The sequence below is a fragment of the Lissotriton helveticus genome, chromosome 3_2 (genome assembly GCF_964261635.1).
Source record: "Lissotriton helveticus chromosome 3_2, aLisHel1.1, whole genome shotgun sequence".
Lineage (NCBI taxonomy): Eukaryota > Metazoa > Chordata > Amphibia > Caudata > Salamandridae > Lissotriton > Lissotriton helveticus.
Window position 1 is genome coordinate 323,490,217 of NC_136062.1, and position 19,911 is coordinate 323,510,127.

Below are 19,911 nucleotides of genomic sequence, written 5' to 3' on the forward strand. Positions count from 1 at the left end.
TATTTGCATTTGGACCGGTCCATTGCGACCTCAAGTAACATTTTTGACCGCTAGTGACCTCTAAGCACTATGTTTGCATTTAATCTTTAAAAATTCATATCTTGGCTTCTACTTATTGTTGTTTGGTCTCATTTTGCTAAGACACGTGTGGAATCTTTTTGTAGTGTATTTGTTGTGTTACTATTTACACACTGCCTCTTGAGATAAGTCTGCCTGCTCTGTGCCAAGCTACCAGAGGGTGAGCACAGGTTATCTTTTAGTGTGTATCTAGCTTACCCTGATTAGAGAGGTGGTTACTGCCGGGCCTGGGTGCCTACCTCAGCCAACCAGGAATCCCATTTCTATCAATGTATATCCAGGGATCATAGATGTTTAATGAATGCATACTGCCAGTTCACCGTCTGGTGCCTTTTGTGTGTATCAGTACATCCAGAATGTGTATATATTTTTCATAAGTTATACAAATTATGTTCTCTACCTATATTCTAATGGCCTTGTCATAAACGTGTGTCGCACAGTCCAAAGAGCATCATTTAACTAATAATGGATCCTTATTAGTGCACAGCTTGGAAACACAGACTGATAATTGCTTGTATCTGCTTTCCAAACTGTGCAGTCTGCAGCTCATGAACTAACGGATCAATTCCATGTTAAATGTATGCGCTTTAGAGAGAGATGCAAAAAGAACAATTGATGGACAGAATGCAGAATAATGTCATACATTCACCCCAGTACAGAGATCTGGGCCTAAATCCATTGTTTTTTTGCTCCCCATGCGATTCCAGTTTGAACCCAGCCAAATGCAAATCAGTCTTGACCCTGCACCCAATGGGAACAGTCCAGCACAAACTGCAAGGCCAGGTCCTGCCTGGACTGGAAAAAAGCATCCTAGGACCAGTTTTGTGGTGTCACCCCGCATCAGCCAAGATAGCTTGACTCCAGTGGCATGGAGAGCACAGGACCCACATCTGGGCATACCCGTCCCACTCGGGTGACAAACACAAAAAAGAACCATTGATGGACAGAATGTAGAACAATGTCATACATTCTGTTCTTCATCTGTGTGTCTTTTGCTGTCTCGCCCTAAGTGCGCTGGGTATGCCGAGACTTGGGTCCCAGCCTCACTGTGCCACTGGATTCAAGCTGTGAGGCACTGTCCAAAGAGCATCATTTAACTAATAATTTATTCTTGTTAGTGCACAGCTTGGAAACAGCAAGTGATAACTGCTTGTAGTTGCTTTCCAAACTGTGCAGTCTGCAGCTCATGAACTAACGGACCTATTCCATGTTAAATTTATGAGCTTCAGCGAGAGATGCAAAAAGAACAATTGATAGACAGAATGCAGAACAATGTCAAACATTCACCCCAGTACAGAGATCTGGGTCTAAATCCATCGTTTTTTTCCTCTCCATCCCATTCCAGGTTGAACCCAGCCATATGTAAATCAGTCTTGACCCTGCCCCTAATGGAAACAGTCCAACCCGAACTGCCAGACCAAGTCCTGCCTGTACTGGAAACAAGCATCCTAGGACTGGTTTTGGAGTTTCACCCCTCATCAGCCAGGATAGCTTGACTCCAGCGGCATGAAGAGCACAGGACCCACGTCTGGGCATACCCGTCCCACTCGGGGTGACTAATGCAAAAAGAACAATTGATGGACAGAATGCAGAACAATGGCATACATTCTGTCCATCATCTGTGTGTGTTTTGCTTACTCGCCCTAAGTGTGCTGGCTATGCCTAGCTGTTGTACCCGGGCTAACTGTGCCACTGGCTTCAAGCTAGCCTGCCTGATGAGGGGTGATGCCCTGAAACCGGTCGCAGAATGCTTGTTTCCGGTCAAAGGAGGACCTGGTTTGGCAGTTCAGCTGGACGGTTCCCATGAGCAAAATGGCTGGGTCTAAACTGGGATGGCATGGTGATCAAAGGAACAATGGATTTTACCAAGATCTTTAGACTGGAGGTTAATGTTTGATTTGCTCTGCATTCCGTCTATCATCTGTGATTCTTTTGCTTTAGAGAGAGCAGTTGCATAAAAAAGGTGCATAGCTTAGACCTGCAGGAGCCCACACTTTCATGATATAGCTGCATAGGTAATTACAGATAATCTTGAGGAATGGTTATTAGAACATTGGAATCTTGAGAGCTAAGCTGAAGACAATGGAGTGGCTCTGGGCATATATTGGCTGGTGTAAGCCCGGCACTCCAGCATTCCAATGTTTGTGTTTATGTTTCTCACTTTTTATTTAAAAAAATGTCTTCCCTCAGTGGGTGGAATGTTTTAATAGCCTAGCCCTAATGCCTCAGGCCATTCCAGTTCTTAAAAGCCCTCTCCTTCGGTATAGGCCCTTGCATGCTGCTCGGGCCTTTAACAACAGGGATAGACATCAGCAGTGGGCTATAAGGCTATAATAAAGAACTAAAATAAAAACTCTGAACTAAAAACACTTGACTTCTTAACCTCATAGTTCAGATGCTAGAACCTTATGAAGCTAAGCTATTACATTTTAAATTATAAGTGGCTCCAACACCTGCAATGACAATGAACTGCCTAAATGTTTAACTGGGCACAATAAAACAAGGTTGCATGAAAAGGGAATGATTTATTGGTCAATATATTACATCACCTGAAAGTGATATATGGCGAACACAACTCAGTGTTGCTCTTAAATGTGCCAGCTGGCCGGTGAGCACATCTCCTGCATGTTCATTTTGGATTTACTTTAAAACCCTTTCCACATTGCCCTTGCAGTTCTCATCCTTTTGGCTGTTTTTCTAACATTTAGGAAGATCTAGATTTTTTTTAAAGTTACTCAAAATGTCGAATTTCATACCACCGGCCAGAATATCCTTTGCAGTTTGGGACTATGTTATCTTCGCTGCTCTTCTCGTGGTTTCTGCCAGCATTGGAGTATTTTTTGCTATCAAGGAGAGAAAGAAGACAACCACTGGCGATTTTCTAGTGGGGGGTAAGCAGTTGACATGTGGCCCAGTGGCTCTTTCCCTGACCGCCAGCTTCATGTCCGCCGTTACAGTTTTGGGGACACCTTCAGAGGTCTATCGCTTTGGGGCACCTTACATTATTTTCTTTTTGTCCTATACATTTGTCATCATATTTACATCAGAACTCTTTGTGCCAGTGTTCTACAGGTCTGGAATTACCAGTACATATGAGGTAAGGAAATAAAATATATCTTACTACATTGGTGTGCTGAAAAGGTATAGAAGGCAAATATCCTGTTATATGTTTCTGTAGCCATTTGACGGCCCTTGGATGTAGAGAGTAACATTTTATATCAGTTTGCTACTTTCAAAGGACAGTCTAAAATGTATTACCATATATACCCATCACAGGGTGAACTTACCCCAACAGATGATGCATTTTATACATTGCTATTTTAAGTGATTTATTGTTTCTAATGCACAAGTGTGAAAAAGCTTCAAAGCTGATGGGGCAGGTGAAACTTGGAGAGATACGACTCATTACACAGAACAGAGGTGTAGTATTGCATCATCTGTCTGAGGCAATAGATTACACCCTGTCTTCAAACATTAGCTTTAGGTAAGGTCAGAAGAGAATAATGGGTGACAACATTAATAATTACATCTTTTATCAGCATATGTATGCCATAGCATGTTAAAGAAAATGCGTGGAAATCTGGTTTTACGGAATATTTATCACCACCAAGTAAAGCGTCTAGATTTTTTTGATCCTATTAAAAATCTTTGTTTCCATCACACATCAGAATTTACAAAAAATGGGCTTCAATTTTGTTTTCCTAATTACTGAATGTGAACAGTTAATGTACAACCGGTTACATTTTGTTGTGTGTTACAAAAATAAGACATCACACAGCCTTTCCTTTCAAACACCTGTACCCCAGCAAGATTGTCATATAACCTCGCTTTACTTTTCTTTCTCTGACCGCAAAGTGAGAGGAGTTTGTGAAGTCCAATCCTCGTGTTAAAAAACAGTCATTTGTCAGAAGACATAGCCTGATCTCTGACCGATCTGACATCTGACCTTGATCTTTGATCTGCAGCAAATGTGACCAGATGAATACAGAATTTAAAGGCATCTTCATTGCTTGGACTTTCACAGCCCACCAAAAACCAGCTTGTGTGTGTGCCGGTCTGTCTTGCTACCGTATGATGTTCTCAGTGCTGGTGAAGACAGCGGTTGACTTTCATTCAAGCAGATAAAGTTTGCCCTTGTTTTAAGCAAAACGTTTAACCTGCTTGAATTGCTGCACTCTAGAGGACCGAACTAAGAGACAACAACGTGTGAAAAGTAGGTTTAAAATGATCTGTTTGAGGACACCAGCAATGGGTCACGCCATGTTTTTGGTAGTATCACAATTATGGCTTCTCTAATCGATGACGGTAATTAACCCTTACTCTATTCGTCGTTAAACATAGAAAACAGCTTTGAGGCAAGCTTAACCTTAAAGTTCACGTAGAATTCTGGTGTTTGCCCATCCATTCACCAGTTCCTTGCTCCTGGCCAATTCTCTTACTGTCGCAGCAATCTGTCTGTGGTAATGAGGGATAATACCATCTCTAAATGGCATATCTATTGTTATGTTATATTAAACGGATACTTGTAAAGTGTGCAGCTTCTTAATCAAGTGTCCCGGCGCTGAGGCGTGATAACAACATTCTCTGTGTACTATGAAAACCAGATTGAATATTATTGGTGGAATAGCCAGGTTTTCAATGACTTCCTAAGTACAAGAAGGTCCTGCATCAGTCTTAGTTCCACTGGCAGAATGTTCCACAGTTGAGTCGCTTGTGCCAGAAAAGAGCGGCCCCTTATCCGAGCTTTGTGGTATTTGGGGGTGCGTGCCAACTGAAGTGTGCGGTGAGGGCAGTAAAACTGGACTCCCTTCCTGATGTACTCGGCACCTCTGCCGTAGAGATCCTTAAAAGACAGGACCCTGGCCTTAAAATTGATCCTCTTGCGGACTGGTAGCCAATGTAGGGATTTCAACTGAGCGGACATCCGTGCTCTTGGACCAAGCATGAGTATTGTTTTGGCTGCTGCATTCTGGGCCACCTGCAGCCTTGCCAATAGATACTCCTGCAGCCCTAGGTACAGTACATTTACGTAGTCCAGCCTGGAGACTATCAGTGCTTGGACTACCGTTTTCCTGTGATTGATAGACAGGAGAGCCAGAAACTGTTTTCACATTTACAGCATGGCAAAGCAGGATCCAACAACTGCGTGAATCTGAGCCTGCATGGAGACCTTCTCGTCCAGCTTCACCCCTAAGTTTTTAAAATGTTTTACAGGAGTTGTAGGGGGAGATATATCGGCTGGCCACCAATTCCGCCACACGTTACTGGGGGGATGGCCAAAGATGATGATCTCCGACTTTTCAGGATTGCATTTGAGCTGATTAGACTGGAGCCAGGAGAACACTTCTGATAAGCAGGAGTTAATCATATTTCCTTTAAAATCCATGTCTTTCTCGCAGGTGAACAGCAACTGCATATTGTCTGCATACGATACAATTTTTACTCCGTCCCCCTCGGCCAGAGTCGCTAAGGGGGCAATGTATAAATTAAAAAGAGTGGGGCTCAGGATTGAGACCTGAGGGACTCCCACCTTCAGAGAGGGGATAGGAGCGACAATAGGTGGGGACCAGACTATTTGCTGACGATCCTTAATAAAGGAGGCAATCCAGTTAAGTACCGTACCCCCAAACCCACACTCCTGAAGGCTCAACAGGAGTCGGTCATGGGGGATGGTATCAAAGGCCACTGATGAGTTAGTACGGCCTTGCCATCCTCATCCAAATCTTCCTATATATGTCAGTAATGATGTCTCACACCAAGAATTGTTCAACACAGGCAGGCTCAAAACTGTTGCAAACGAAGTACAGTCATGTATAATACCTTTTAAAAGTATCAATAATACCTGTCTGTGTGTGCAGTACAAAGGCAATCTTACCCTCAATGACAAAGATAGGCATCATTTCATGTTCTACCCGCTGTAATCATGCCAATAACCTGCCTACTCTCTCACTTCTCCATGTTGCTGCTTCATGTATTCTTTAGAAGTGACCCCCTCAAGTCTATCTACTAATTCAGCAGACTCAATTTATTTAATCACCTATGCCCCGTGACAATCAGTCTCTGATTTTACACTTATTTTGAAATCTTGTAACGCCTCTTCAATCTTGATTAACTTTCTACGGACGGTCAACATAATACTATTAGTATTTTTAAGCATGCCCCTTATTCACAACCATGAAGGCTTCACACTCTAGTAAAGTGGATCCAGCATATACCTTAATTTTCGTTGAAGTAATTCTCAATCTGCTCCCCTATAAGAGAGCAAAATGGAGGATCCATAAATGCCTCCACTTGTATATGCCATGTGGGAATTACTCCACACAGATCACCTCGTGAGACCAGTAGCTGCAGTGAGTTATGATCCAACTTAGTGCAGCTCAAATATTCACCTTAGGTTGACTCGATCTCCCTCTTCATTTGGATTAGAAAGATATCCAACCTTAAGAGTATAAAATGAAGATTCATGTCTTTTGAGAGGCAACTACCCCGAACATCAAGGAATTGCCACTGTCTCACCCAGGTGATCTATATACATTTATGGGATTCACCCTGTTCCCCATACCAGCTGGATATATCAGTATTTGTTAACGCTGACACCATGTTGAAATTTCACCCCATATTCTCATTGTTTCCACTATACAGACTAGGTGTATCTGATTAGACTGGAGCCAGGAGAACACTTCTGATAAGCAGGAGTTAATCATATTTCCTTTAAAATCCATGTCTTTCTCGCAGGTGAACAGCAACTGCATATTGTCTGCATACGATACAATTTTTACTCCGTCCCCCTCGGCCAGAGTCGCTAAGGGGGCAATGTATAAATTAAAAAGAGTGGGGCTCAGGATTGAGACCTGAGGGACTCCCACCTTCAGAGAGGGGATAGGAGCGACAATAGGTGGGGACCAGACTATTTGCTGACGATCCTTAATAAAGGAGGCAATCCAGTTAAGTACCGTACCCCCAAACCCACACTCCTGAAGGCTCAACAGGAGTCGGTCATGGGGGATGGTATCAAAGGCCACTGATGAGTTAGTACGGCCTTGCCATCCTCATCCAAATCTTCCTATATATGTCAGTAATGATGTCTCACACCAAGAATTGTTCAACACAGGCAGGCTCAAAACTGTTGCAAACGAAGTACAGTCATGTATAATACCTTTTAAAAGTATCAATAATACCTGTCTGTGTGTGCAGTACAAAGGCAATCTTACCCTCAATGACAAAGATAGGCATCATTTCATGTTCTACCCGCTGTAATCATGCCAATAACCTGCCTACTCTCTCACTTCTCCATGTTGCTGCTTCATGTATTCTTTAGAAGTGACCCCCTCAAGTCTATCTACTAATTCAGCAGACTCAATTTATTTAATCACCTATGCCCCGTGACAATCAGTCTCTGATTTTACACTTATTTTGAAATCTTGTAACGCCTCTTCAATCTTGATTAACTTTCTACGGACGGTCAACATAATACTATTAGTATTTTTAAGCATGCCCCTTATTCACAACCATGAAGGCTTCACACTCTAGTAAAGTGGATCCAGCATATACCTTAATTTTCGTTGAAGTAATTCTCAATCTGCTCCCCTATAAGAGAGCAAAATGGAGGATCCATAAATGCCTCCACTTGTATATGCCATGTGGGAATTACTCCACACAGATCACCTCGTGAGACCAGTAGCTGCAGTGAGTTATGATCCAACTTAGTGCAGCTCAAATATTCACCTTAGGTTGACTCGATCTCCCTCTTCATTTGGATTAGAAAGATATCCAACCTTAAGAGTATAAAATGAAGATTCATGTCTTTTGAGAGGCAACTACCCCGAACATCAAGGAATTGCCACTGTCTCACCCAGGTGATCTATATACATTTATGGGATTCACCCTGTTCCCCATACCAGCTGGATATATCAGTATTTGTTAACGCTGACACCATGTTGAAATTTCACCCCATATTCTCATTGTTTCCACTATACAGACTAGGTGTATCTCTTGCAAGTCTAAGAATTTAACTTGGAGGATATTGTGGCAATCTCAAATAAAATATGGTACCCTGGGCGCAATCCATATTAACTTTCCCCATGAGTAAGTTCCAGCTTCCAGCAGTTCTAATTTCTCCAACTCTATACCCACAAAGTTAGTTTCCTGGAGGTAGTAAATTTGCACTTTCCAAAGCTTCATAAGGGAAAAATATTGATGGCACTTGGCTGGAGATCCCAACCCCCAAACTTTCTATGTTATTATATTATATACGGTGTGACCCAACATTTGCTCCTATTTGAGAGGCTCTATCCCAACCACCTGAAAATGATCACCAGGAACTGAAATACATTCCCTTGTGCAATGAACATGACACAGCTAGTTACAATGGTTGCTATCATTAGGTCTTGATGTACGAAACCAGGTTTTGGACTAGTACTAATATTTTGCAATTCACACGCTTGATGCTGAGTTCCCCGCTTCCTCCCTCCAGCTAAGAGTGGAAAAAGAAAACCTGACTATTTGAAACCTCAAACTTGTACAAACTAAATCAAATTACATCAGGAAGAAACAGAAGGGGGTGATTGTGGTTCGCGTATTTCAGTAGGTTAGTGTTCCCCAAGGAACAGACCTAGCATGTGCCCTTTGCAGCTGAGTGGCCATTTTGTGCTTCTTAGAATATATCCAGCTCATTACAAATTACTGTGTGATTTATTTATTTATTTGAAAAGTTTTATCTAGCGCTGCAAGACCAGAGGTAACAGAGTGCTTTACATGAGCATTAAAATTCCAGTCAGTACAGTCGTTTCAACGGGATCAAAAAAATATACAGACATTGCACATTAGAAAACACTTCTTAAATTAACAAATAGGCTAATAGTTATGGCCATGAGGAGAACAAACATGTCGCAACAGACAGTTAACACAGAAACACTAAAAAAGGGGGGGTAGTATTAGAGTGGGGAAAAAAAGTCTAGGTGAGAGAGAGAGAGCGGAGGGGAGAAGAGTCGGGAGAAGAGTCATACAGAAAAGACTATCAAGGGTGGTATGAATAATGAGGAATGAATAAAGAGTTGGATGCAGCGATTAATGACCCCAGTATTTGGAGAGAAGGTGGGATTTGAGTTCTTTTTTAAAGCTGTAGTACGAGGGGTTGCAGCACAGGTCTCTGGGGAGAGCGTTCCGGATGATCCAGGTGTTCCCGAGAAGGAGCGGGAGTGTGTGGTGCTTCCATTTGATGGGGGGGGGGGGGGGAGAAGTAGGGTATTTGAGCTTCTCGTCCGCCTGGAGCAGCCAGCTTTTTTGAGTTTGTCAGAGAGATACAGTGGGTATTGTTGGTGGAGGTCGTTGTGTGTTATGCAGGCAATCTTGTATGCAGATCTTCCCTCAACGGGTAGCCAGTTTAGGTCCTTGAGGGCTCGGAAGATGTGGTCGAAGCGTTTGCAGTCGGTGATTAGCCTGGCGGCAGAGTTGAGCACCGATCTGAGGGGGGCAAGGTGTATTTTGGGAATTCCAGTGGGGATAGCATTTGCATAGTCTATTTTGGAGAGGACAAGGGATTGGACAACCCATTTAAAGTCGTCAGCAGGAATGAAGGGTTTGAGGTTTTTTTGTATGTCGGAGTGTGCAGAGAGCTCCCTTTGCCGCATTTTTGATGTGGTTGTTAGGAGTGAGTTTGTTGTCGATATTAAAGCCAAGTGATATTGCTGAGTTAGATAAGGAGAGCGAGCAATTAAGGGCATTGAGGTCTGGGAGCCAGCCTTGGATTGGGAGCTTGTTGTTTTTAGGTGAGAAGAGAATAATTTCGGTTTCAGTTTGAGGTGTTTGGAGAAGAACCGTATGAAGGCAGCGGAGAGGTCAAAGGGAATGAGAAGACAGGACTCACCATTGTCAAGGGACCGGTGGAGGTCATCGACAATCTTAAGCATGATGGTTTCCGTGCTGCATCCTTTTCTGAAACCGGATTGCAGCGGGTCAAGTAGGTTGAAATTGTAGATGTGATTGTCGAGTTGTCTGAGAGCACATTTTTCCAGTACTTTTGATAGCAGAGGAAGGTTCAAAATGGGGCGAAGTTGTTAGGGTCATTCGGGTCGGCCAGTGGGATTTTGAGGATGGGTGTGATTTGACCGAGCTGTAGAGAGTCGGGGACTCACCCTGTTGCAAAAGAGAAGTTAATGATTGAAGTCCAGTAAGGGGCACAGATGTGTTTTAGGTCATGGACGAGGCTCGAGGGGAGAGGATCTTTGGAGTGCAATGTGGGCTTAGGTTGGAGATGATGTTGAGGACTTCATGTTCAGTCACCGGATGAAAACTTAGCCAAGAGGCATTATTTTTTAGATGTAGGGGATAGAATCAGGAGCGGTAGAGACAGGACAATGTGTTGGAGTGTTGGGATAAAGGGGCAGGGTCGACGTGGGTGGCAGGTCTGAAAAGATATTATCAGCAGGGGAAGGCAAAGCCTGGGTCGGGAGGAAAAATAGCTCGATTGGTGATTTTCTCAGAGAAGAAGTTAGCAATTTCTGCACATCTCTCAGAAGAGGCCTTCAGCTCAGTGGGTGCAGATGATGTTTGTTTTCTAACAATATTGAAAAGTTCTCTGGGCTGATTTTTGGCACGATCAAGTTGTGCTCAGAAAAAGCTGCCCTTTTCCCTAAAGATGTGTTTCTTGTATTTTGATCTTGCTGATCTGAGGAGGGCTAGATGGGAGGGAGAGGGGTGAAGTCTCCATGTTCTTTCAGTCTGTGTAAGAGAACGCCTTTCGCTATTCAGATCAGAGTTGAACCAAGATTTGGATGGGATGTTTCTTTGTTTTTTTTAGGTTTGGGAGGAGCTAAGTGATCTCTTTGACTGTCTTGTTAAAATGCTTGGTGAGCTCGTTGGCACTGTGGGAGAGAGGGGTGAGAAGGAGTTGGGCTTGGAGTTCGGATTCAAGTACTTCAGAGGGCATTTGACTAAGGTTTCTGGTCCATTTTAAGGGTTTGGAGATTTTTGTAGGGGAAGCGGGATTGGTTAGAATCCTAAAAAGAATGAGGTGATGGTCTGACCAGTCAGTGGGGGTGATGCTAGAAAGGAACGCAAGGTCATTGCTAGAAATGATAGCATCAAGGGTTGCTCCTTTGATGTGGGTTGGATGTTGACATAGTTGTTTGAGATCGTTAATCTATAGGAGGTTCATGAGACGCATGACTATAGGATCCTCGACATTGTTCCAATGGATGTTAAAATCTCCTAAGAAGAGATTTTTGGAGTTGGAAAGAGAGGATAGTGAGATGAAGTCGGACAGTTCATCGGCATAGAGAGGAGGTTCGCCCGGAGTGTGGTAGATGTTGTGTAGTCGGATGGGGGGTGCGCCCTGTGGCAAGTGTTCGGCACCAAAGTATTCAAAGGTTTGGTGGTCAGAGTCTATTAGAGGGGAGAGATTAAGGATGTTTTTATATATTATAGCTAGGCCGCCACCTTTCCTAATGGGCCTATCTTTCCTGAGGATAGAGAAGCCGGGTGGGATCATTAGGTCCAGAAAAGCTGTCGAGTGGTCCTTGAACCGGGTTTCTGTTAGGAAGACGATGTCAATGTCTTCAATGAGAATAGTTTCGGATAATTTGGTTGCATGTCTGACAGCCGAGCGGCAGTTCACAAGCATGCAGGAGAGGGTATTGGGGCTGTCTAATGTAGGATTGCATTGGATGGTGGTGATTTGAACAGGGGGACGGGGGAAGGGTGTGTAGATGGGATTCTGTCTCATAATCACAGGAAGGTTGGCATGTGGGGGGAGGTAGGGATCCGACAGATTAGGAAGGTAGGAATTACAGAGGTCCCAGAGGTCAGAAGAGAATAGGTCACTCACAGTGCGGAGAGGCCTACGTGCTCGGTCACGGGTATAGTTCTCCACTTGTTGGGCAGGTGCGTGCTTCGGGCACAGGTACAGGGGTAATCCTTGTAAGTAGGGAGGACCAGGGATTTGAGGGTGTTATAGTCCTTTCTGAGCTGTGAGAGTTTGGTGGTCACATTTGATATATTGCGCTCGATGTTGGTAAGCGTCTGTGTTAGAAGAATAGGGGGTGGTTCGGTTGTAAGGGTGTGTAAGGATGCAGTGAGTTTCATTTTTGTCTGGGGAGGATGCCTTGTGTGTGCAGGGGGAGGGGGATCTGTGGGAGTGGTAGGAAAGACCTTCCGGCAGGTTTGCAGGATGTAAGCTGTGCATAGAGATTGGTTAGGGCAGAGGATGGTCGTGAGTGTGGTTTGGGGGTGAGGGGAAGGATTACTTCAGTGGGAGGCGGAAGCCATTCAGGGAGGGAGAGATTAGCAGAGGGAGCGGTGGGGTATGATGTAGGTTTTGTAGGGGCAGGGTGAGAGGAGCAAGGTTAGAGGAAGGGAGAAGGATAGGTGAAGGTTGGTCGCGGGTGAGCGGGAGAGTAGGCATACCAGACTGTACTAGGTTGATGTGTAGGAGCAGGAGGGGTAGACCTAGTGGGGGAGGGGACAGAATGGGGTCGTCTGGAAGTTGGGTCTGGGTGGGATTTGGAGTAGGTAGAGAGAGTTAGTACCTCAAGGTACTGAAGTGTTTCTCAAAGAGGGATAGGTGGTGGTCTGAGGTTTGTATGATGATGTTGTCAGTTTTGAAGATGGAAATGTCAATATCACCGAGAAAGAGGGGGGATGAGGAAGTAGACCGTTTAAAACCGTATGGAATGTTAGTGGATTTCAAGATTTTAAGGTGGTAGAGGAAAGTGCTTTTCCATTGAGTGGGGCGTTTGGTGAAGAAAATGTAGTTCGATTTAATGGGCGAGGTGAGACTAAGGTAGGTATCGGCTATTACGGATTCTGGGTAACGAGTACGTAAGTTTTGCTTGAAATTTTTCTTGCCATTATTTGAAAGGTTGGAGGGGTATAGGATGTTGCATGAGTTGGGGCCATGTGTGGAGAGTGCTGGGTCAGGAGGAGAGAGGGGAGGGTGGGTGGCATGGCTGGGACATGAGAAGGAGTTTAGGGGGGAGTGAGGAAGGGGGGGATATGAAGAGTAGTTTGAGCGACTTGGGGAGTCACTGTTGTAAACCAAGTGGGGGGGATTGGTCTTAGCGAGAGGGGAGAGCAGGATCGCAATGATCTTTTTCCCACAGGAAGTTAGGGCTCCGGATCGTGGGATAAAGGTAAGTAGTACGGGGCGAATAAAGAATGCCAAATAGAGCGGTTCAACATTCAAGGCAATTTAATATCAAGATGAGGTAGCACAGTTTGGGAGGATAAACATTTAAAATATAAAAGCATCAGAATGAGGTAGATTACTTTAAGTGCACATAGCATATTAGGTTAACAATGCAAATAAACTAGCAGCAGGCAAAGAAACATTTGAAACAAAAGCATTAAAGTGAGGAAGATCAATTTGGTATCATGTAGTGCATGAGGTTAGAAACAACCAGCCACAAATTCCGCAAACATTACAGATTGTCTAGCAAACAGGTAAGAAACCATATAAAAAATAACAGTCTCACAGTGAGGTAGATCATTTTGAGAGTACATAGCGCACTAAGTTAAAAACATCTCGGAGCAATTCCAACTAAGATACAAATTATCCAGCAGCTAATTAGGAAACTTTTAAGGTAAAAACCCCCACAATGAGGTAGATCAGTTTGGGTGCACGTAGCGCATTAGGTTAAATGCATCTAATAGCTGTTCAGCGTAGGATACGGATTGTCTAGCAGCAGGCAGAGAAGCATTTAAAGTATAAGATAGGATATAACACGGAGGGCAACATGCTCTAGGTCATGCCATTTTTCAAAATCACAGACCAGTTTTGCTAACTGGGATTGGACAGTAAAGGATTTAAGCATCGATAATAGAGGGCATCAGTATAAATACCATTACAGTAGATAAATGTAACTCAGGGATCTAAAATGAGAGTGTGTCATCAGGAAATTAGAATTAGGCTCAGTTTGACTCAATTGACTCAGTTGTGAAATGTGATAGAGGTAACTTCACGCAGATTACAAGATGTTTACATTCAGTGTAATTGAAAATGAGTCTACCCTGGCAGGGCTGCATCCCACTGTTTGCAAGTTACAGGTCCCAGTGAACGCCTTAAAAGGTGCTGCTCATCTTCTACATTGCAGGGCAGAAGGCATTCTCAGCACAATAATATATTGGTGGAGGTACCTGAAAATATAAAAGGATAAAATGCTGAAGAGTTTTTATAACAGCGGTTAAGGAACACTAACCTCACTTTAGGTGGGAGAAAGAGCGCATAGTGTGCTCCACTTGGAACACAGAGTTCGGCAGTGTGGTCAGAATTTTCTAGTGTGTTCACCCCAAGAATTCTTCCCCCAATGAGTAGTGCGCCAGGAGGTACGTTTGCAGAGTGATTGAGAAAGGAGGCAGGGCCTCAGATGAGGTCTCAGTAATCCCACTGTGTGGGACTTACTGGTGGTACCAATAAGACTTCTTGGACCCCAACGACCCCCATCAGGCAAGATGACTTCATCCCCAAACTGTAGTGCACCAGGAGCTGCGTTTGCAGAGTAGTTGAGAAACGGGCGGGCCTCCAATGTGGTTGCACCAATCCCGCTGTGTTGGACTTACTGGTGGTAGCAATAGAATTCTTAGCCCCAGTGGCCCACAGCAGCTAAGGGGACTTCATCCAGCAACCAGTACTGGGCCTGGAGGCGTGTTTGTAGAGTGGTTGAGAAAGGGTACAGGCCTTCTGTCAAGGTCTCAACAATCCTGCAGTGTGGGACATATTGGTGGTCACAAATAGGGCGCTCGGGCCCCACCGACCTTCAGCAACTAAGGGAACTACATCCACAACCAGTAGCGTGACAGGAGGCCTCTTTGCAGAGTGGTTGAGAAAGGAGGTGGGCCTACGACGAGGTTTCAGTAAACCCACTGTGTGGGATTACTGGTGGTAATAATAGGGGCTCTTCGCTCCCAATGACCCTCAGCATCAAAGGTGACTTCATCCCCCAACCAGTAGAGGACAAGGAGGTGCATTGCCAGAGTGGATGAGAAAGGGTGTGGGGTCTCGGACGAGGTCATAGTAATCTCGCTAAATGAGACTTACTCATGGTAACAATAGGGGCTCTTGGCACCCAACATCCAAGGTGAGGTCATTAGGAGTGGGCAAGCAATACTCTGTGGAATTTGTCTGCATTTGTAGGTAACAATTTGAATCAGTGTTTTTGTCTAAATATGTATGACACAATAACAAAACATACAACAGTTCAGTAATACTGCTATTAATCACCAAGTACCAGTTTCTTTTGACCCGCAATCCAACATTGAAGTGTATCACAATTTCATAGATTGCCTAATTAACTTCCCAGGCTGAGGAAATCAGACCGTAACAGTCATTTTATAGCCATTTACACCCAGCCTAGAATAGGGCAATGATTCCCATCACAGAGCGTTTGAAGGTTTCTATCCTCCTTTTCCATTCACACAACAGCAGGATGGGGATCTCCTTCCCACCAAGTCTCTTAGTTACTCGGCCTCATGGTCTTTCAATCTTATACTGTCCAGAGCTTCACTGGCTGAAAAAATCGATAGATTTAATCCAGATCTGTGACTGGGAGTGAATTTGTGATTTCTTCACCATTCCGTTCATCATCTGTTCTTTTTGCATTTCACACCTACAGCCTCGGCATCATCCTGGATAACAAGCTATCCACACAGAAACAAGTAAACACATTATCCTCTGCCTGCTTCCACATCCTTCGCATGCTCTGCAAGTTCTTCATGTATCCCCTATTCACCCAGGCCCTCATCACCAGCAGACTGGACTAAGGATACATGCTCTAGGTAGGAATCACTGCACGCCTCCGGCAGAGAATTCAAACAATACAGAACTCAGCGGCAAGACTCATACTCAGCCTCTCCAGAAGAATTCACATTCCACCCCATCTCAAGAAAATACACTGGCTCCCGATTCAGGAAAGAGGACTGGTTCAAGATACTGACCCACACCTAAAGCCCCTACAAAGCAAATGGCCAGCATGCATCGACAAACGCCTAACCTTCCACCAACTGTACAGGAAGGATGTTCCAGATCTGGGTGCATAAACGAAAAGGCCTGCTGTCTTGTTTTTACTGCTGCACTTGGCTGCATATGTGCAGAGAACCACCAGAGATCAGCCAGGCAAGCTTGAATCTGGTGGATTCAACCCAGATCTCTTGACTTGGGGTAGGTGGTTGAAAAGTTTCTGCACTCCATCCATCATATTGACGCGTTTGCTATATTCGCCGCAAGTGGCCAGGGGTAGGCCCAGATGTGGGTGCCTTGTTCACTCTGCCACTGGATTTAAGCGAGTCTGGCTGATGAAGGGTGATGCCACATAACTGGTCCCAGGATGCTTGTTTCTGGTCCATGAAGAAGCTGGCCTAGCAGTTTGGGCTTCACTATTCGCATGAGGAGCAGGGTGAAGGCTGATTTGCATATGACTGGGTACAAGCTGGGGTGGCAAAGTGAACAAAATAATTTTAGATTCAACCTAGATCTCTTGAATGAGGGTGAGTGGTTAAAAGGTTTTAGCACTCCATCCATCATCTTGCTGTGTTTGCTATGTTCGCCCTAAGTGGCCAAAAGGATGCTCAAATGTGAATCCCTTGCTCGCTGTGCCACTGTGTTGTAAAATTGATTATTAACAGTGGTAAATATATATCTACCACTGGCAATCGGCGATAACACAGCCTAGAGCTCAGAATAGGTCTCAGAAAATTATTTCCATGCTGATTGAAGCTTGGCTGCAAGCCGGCAGGCTTCCCTTCAGAAACAGGTATGTACAACATTCAAAAACACAAATTCAGTAAATAAATAAGACATAACACACAATAGAAATCCCACACCAATTTTTAAAAATAGGAAATATTTTCATCTTTAAAATGACACCAAAATTAAAAACATCCAATTTAGTGAACCAGAGAAATGATTTTTAAAAAGATTTAGCACTATATAGCACATAAAAACTTATTGCGCCTATTGGGACATCTGTACACACTAGACTGGGACAAAGTCATAGTTTCAGGCCGACAGTTATGGACCTCTGTATGGCTAGCCCTCATGGTAGGTTCGCTCAAATTTTTACCGTAGGACTGAGAAACTTTTCTTGAGCGTTTTCTGCCAGTGTCCCTCGATGCTCTTCTCCAGGTCCGGGTTCTGCCGGCTTTTTTTCAAGGGAGCCCCGGGGCAAATTTTGCAAGCATACCCCCAGAGCTTTTCAGCAGGACAAACCAGCAGGGCAACCTAGCTTGCTGTTGAAGGTCACCAGCTCGACTCTCGCAGTTTAGCCTTCTTCTACGCTTAGTTTCAAGCAGCAGATCCGATAAGCTCTGTCCCTCTCAGATACTTATTCAGTGTTGTCTGGGGTCAAGCAGGAAGGCTCCTGTCCAATGAGGAACAGGGCAACACCTCACATCATGACCACTTCCTCTAAAGTGTAATATAATGGTCTCCCAGAAAACACTATTCCTCCAAAATTCAATAAGGCTGAAATCTCAGCAGAGGAGCAAGAACTAGTTAAACCAATCTCCAATATGGCTACTTTTCATAGCTCTCCCCCATGACATCAGCAAATGTGTTCCTTAAGACTGCCATCTAGCTGGGTTCAGAGGGATGGAAGAAGACAAGCCTGGTCTGCTCTGCCTATCCCATTCTTCCTTTGAAGCTCATGTTTTAGGACCCCTCCCTCCCTGCTCTGGCATTCCTATGTTGCAGGACCCGCTCCAACTAGATAGCCTTTCTCCCTGGCTGCCCCGTTATAAATTCATCAAAGCAGCCTAGCTAATCTTGTTAACTCTGATAAATCAGGGAAGAGGGCAGGTAGGCTGAATTTTGGCTTACAGTCAAGAACGTCTTATAACTTCTTTTCTGTATAGTTGAGCCTAAATTCAATAATAGCATACTATTGGATTTATCAATGCTTTTCTGCTAATTCCTAAGCTGGCATGTGATCGAGGAATTTTTGGCCAGAGAAAGGATGAGATGTGTCTCATCGGTGAAGGAGAAGACGCTGAGTCCGTATGATCTGACGATGTCAGACAGGAGGGTCATGTAGGTGTTATAGAGGGTCAAGCTGAGGGATGAACTTTGGGGGACTCCGCAGATGATCTTCTTGGGCTCTGTAGTGAATGGTGGGGGACGAATCCTTTGCATTCTGCCGGTGAGGTACAAGGGGATCCATTTGAGGGCATTTACTTGAAACTCGATGTAGTGGAGGCATTTGATCAGGATGTGGTGGGAGACTGTATCAAACATGGCGGACAGAACCAGGAAGATGAGTGCTGCTGTTCCCCTGCATGACTTCTTGGGTGCATTTGGCCATGTACACCGCTCTGTTGACTTTTTGCTATTTTTGCACTATAGAAATACCATACATACTGTTGAAGAGGACCACATTTTATGTGGTGGGCCCAAGATATGTGCTTTCTGTATCTGAATCTATTTTTTTTGGCATTAGGACTATACTCCTGCACCTCACTCATGCTAGCCAGTGGTGAGGTACTTGTGCTTGCCCTTTCAAATGTGGTAAAAGTAAGATATACCTTACTGACCCATCTAATTTACTTATATGTTCATCACATATGGTACTACATGAAACCAGGGCCTGTTGAGTAATTTGCTACTACTAGGCAGCAGCACTCATTTCATTTTCATTTCAAGAATCTTTATTCGGTGATTAAAAAACACCATAAAAGCACAAGCATATATACACGGTAAAAAAATTATTAAACATTGATCAAGATCCTTATACAAAATTAACATAGATAAAAATATCAATGTACAAATCCATAAGCATACAGATGAGAGTAAAAACTTTCATATCTGACCCCTGGTAATCCTTAATCGGACCGCAACCTTAATAAAATTCATGACACAGCACAAGGTAAGGGGATCGGAGGCTTTTTGCAAAAAGACTAATGCATCCCTAGCATGTTCCTGATGGGCATTTTTTAAAATAGTTACAAGGAAACTGCGCCTAGGCATAGAATAGTAGGGACAGAGCAAAACAAAATGAAGGGAATCCTGCGGAGATCTTTTGTCGCAGCCGCAGGGTCCCTTCTGCTCAATTGACATAGAAAAGCCTGCTGGTGAAGCCAACACAAAAGGCAATAAATTCAGTCTAAAGCGACACATGAGGAATCAATCCTGTGCATTATGCATAAGGTACAGGTAGGGCTCCATACCCTCCACACTCTTCACCAGGCTATGAGCCCTCACAGTCTTTTTAAGTGTTTCTGCCTCAGCTCTTTCTTGGGTTTTCCGCTCTAGAAAAATGTCCCCTACTTGTTTCTTGTGCTGGGCTAAGATTGTTGTTGGGTTCGTGAAGAGGTTTCCAAAACCTAGATCTTCGAGGGTTTTCTTCACATATTTGAGCCAAGGGATACGCATACAGTTGGTCCTGTCTAAGCAATCCAGTAAGATTTCTCTACTTAGGTACGCCTCTGGATTAGCCCATATTTTTAACCAGGCCACAATTGGCCTGAGTTTTAACAGGTCATCCAAATATGGCCTCCCTAGCTCCCTATGTACAATAAATCCAGCAGTGCTGGGTGGTACCCTCAGGACAGATTTCAGATATTTATCTTCTTCCTGTTGGATTCTGATGGTGTTCACGAAGCCCCATACTTCTGCCCCGTAAATTACTTTGGAGCATGATACGGAGCGATACAAATTCACTACCTGTTCCGGGCTCCATCGACCTAATCTCCTGCCATAACCTGCTATTGCCCGGTTAGAGGCAATCATTTTGCTACAACGTTCCGTCACCAAGGAGTGAAACTGTAAAGCACCATCAAAGGTCACTCCCAGGTAAGTGAACGTTTTGACCTCCTCTAAAATATGGGTACCTATTGTATAGGTGAACTTAG

The 19,911-nt window shown here is 44.1% G+C and overlaps 1 protein-coding gene across 2 annotated transcripts in view; it reads left to right on the plus strand.

The window, feature by feature from the left end:
• Positions 1–19,911, plus strand: part of LOC144825992 (sodium-coupled monocarboxylate transporter 2-like) — a 219,457-nt gene that overhangs the window by 20,186 nt on the left and 179,360 nt on the right. Inside the window, exon 1 of one of the 2 annotated variants that reach the window (XM_078684211.1) lies at positions 2,665–3,175. The exons of the other annotated variant lie outside the window; for it this stretch is intronic. Within the exon in view, the coding sequence (XP_078540337.1) occupies positions 2,819–3,175 (357 nt within the window). The 5' untranslated portion in view covers positions 2,665–2,818. Of the gene's footprint in view, positions 1–2,664; positions 3,176–19,911 lie in introns of those variants that run through there. 2 annotated transcript variants of the gene reach the window in all.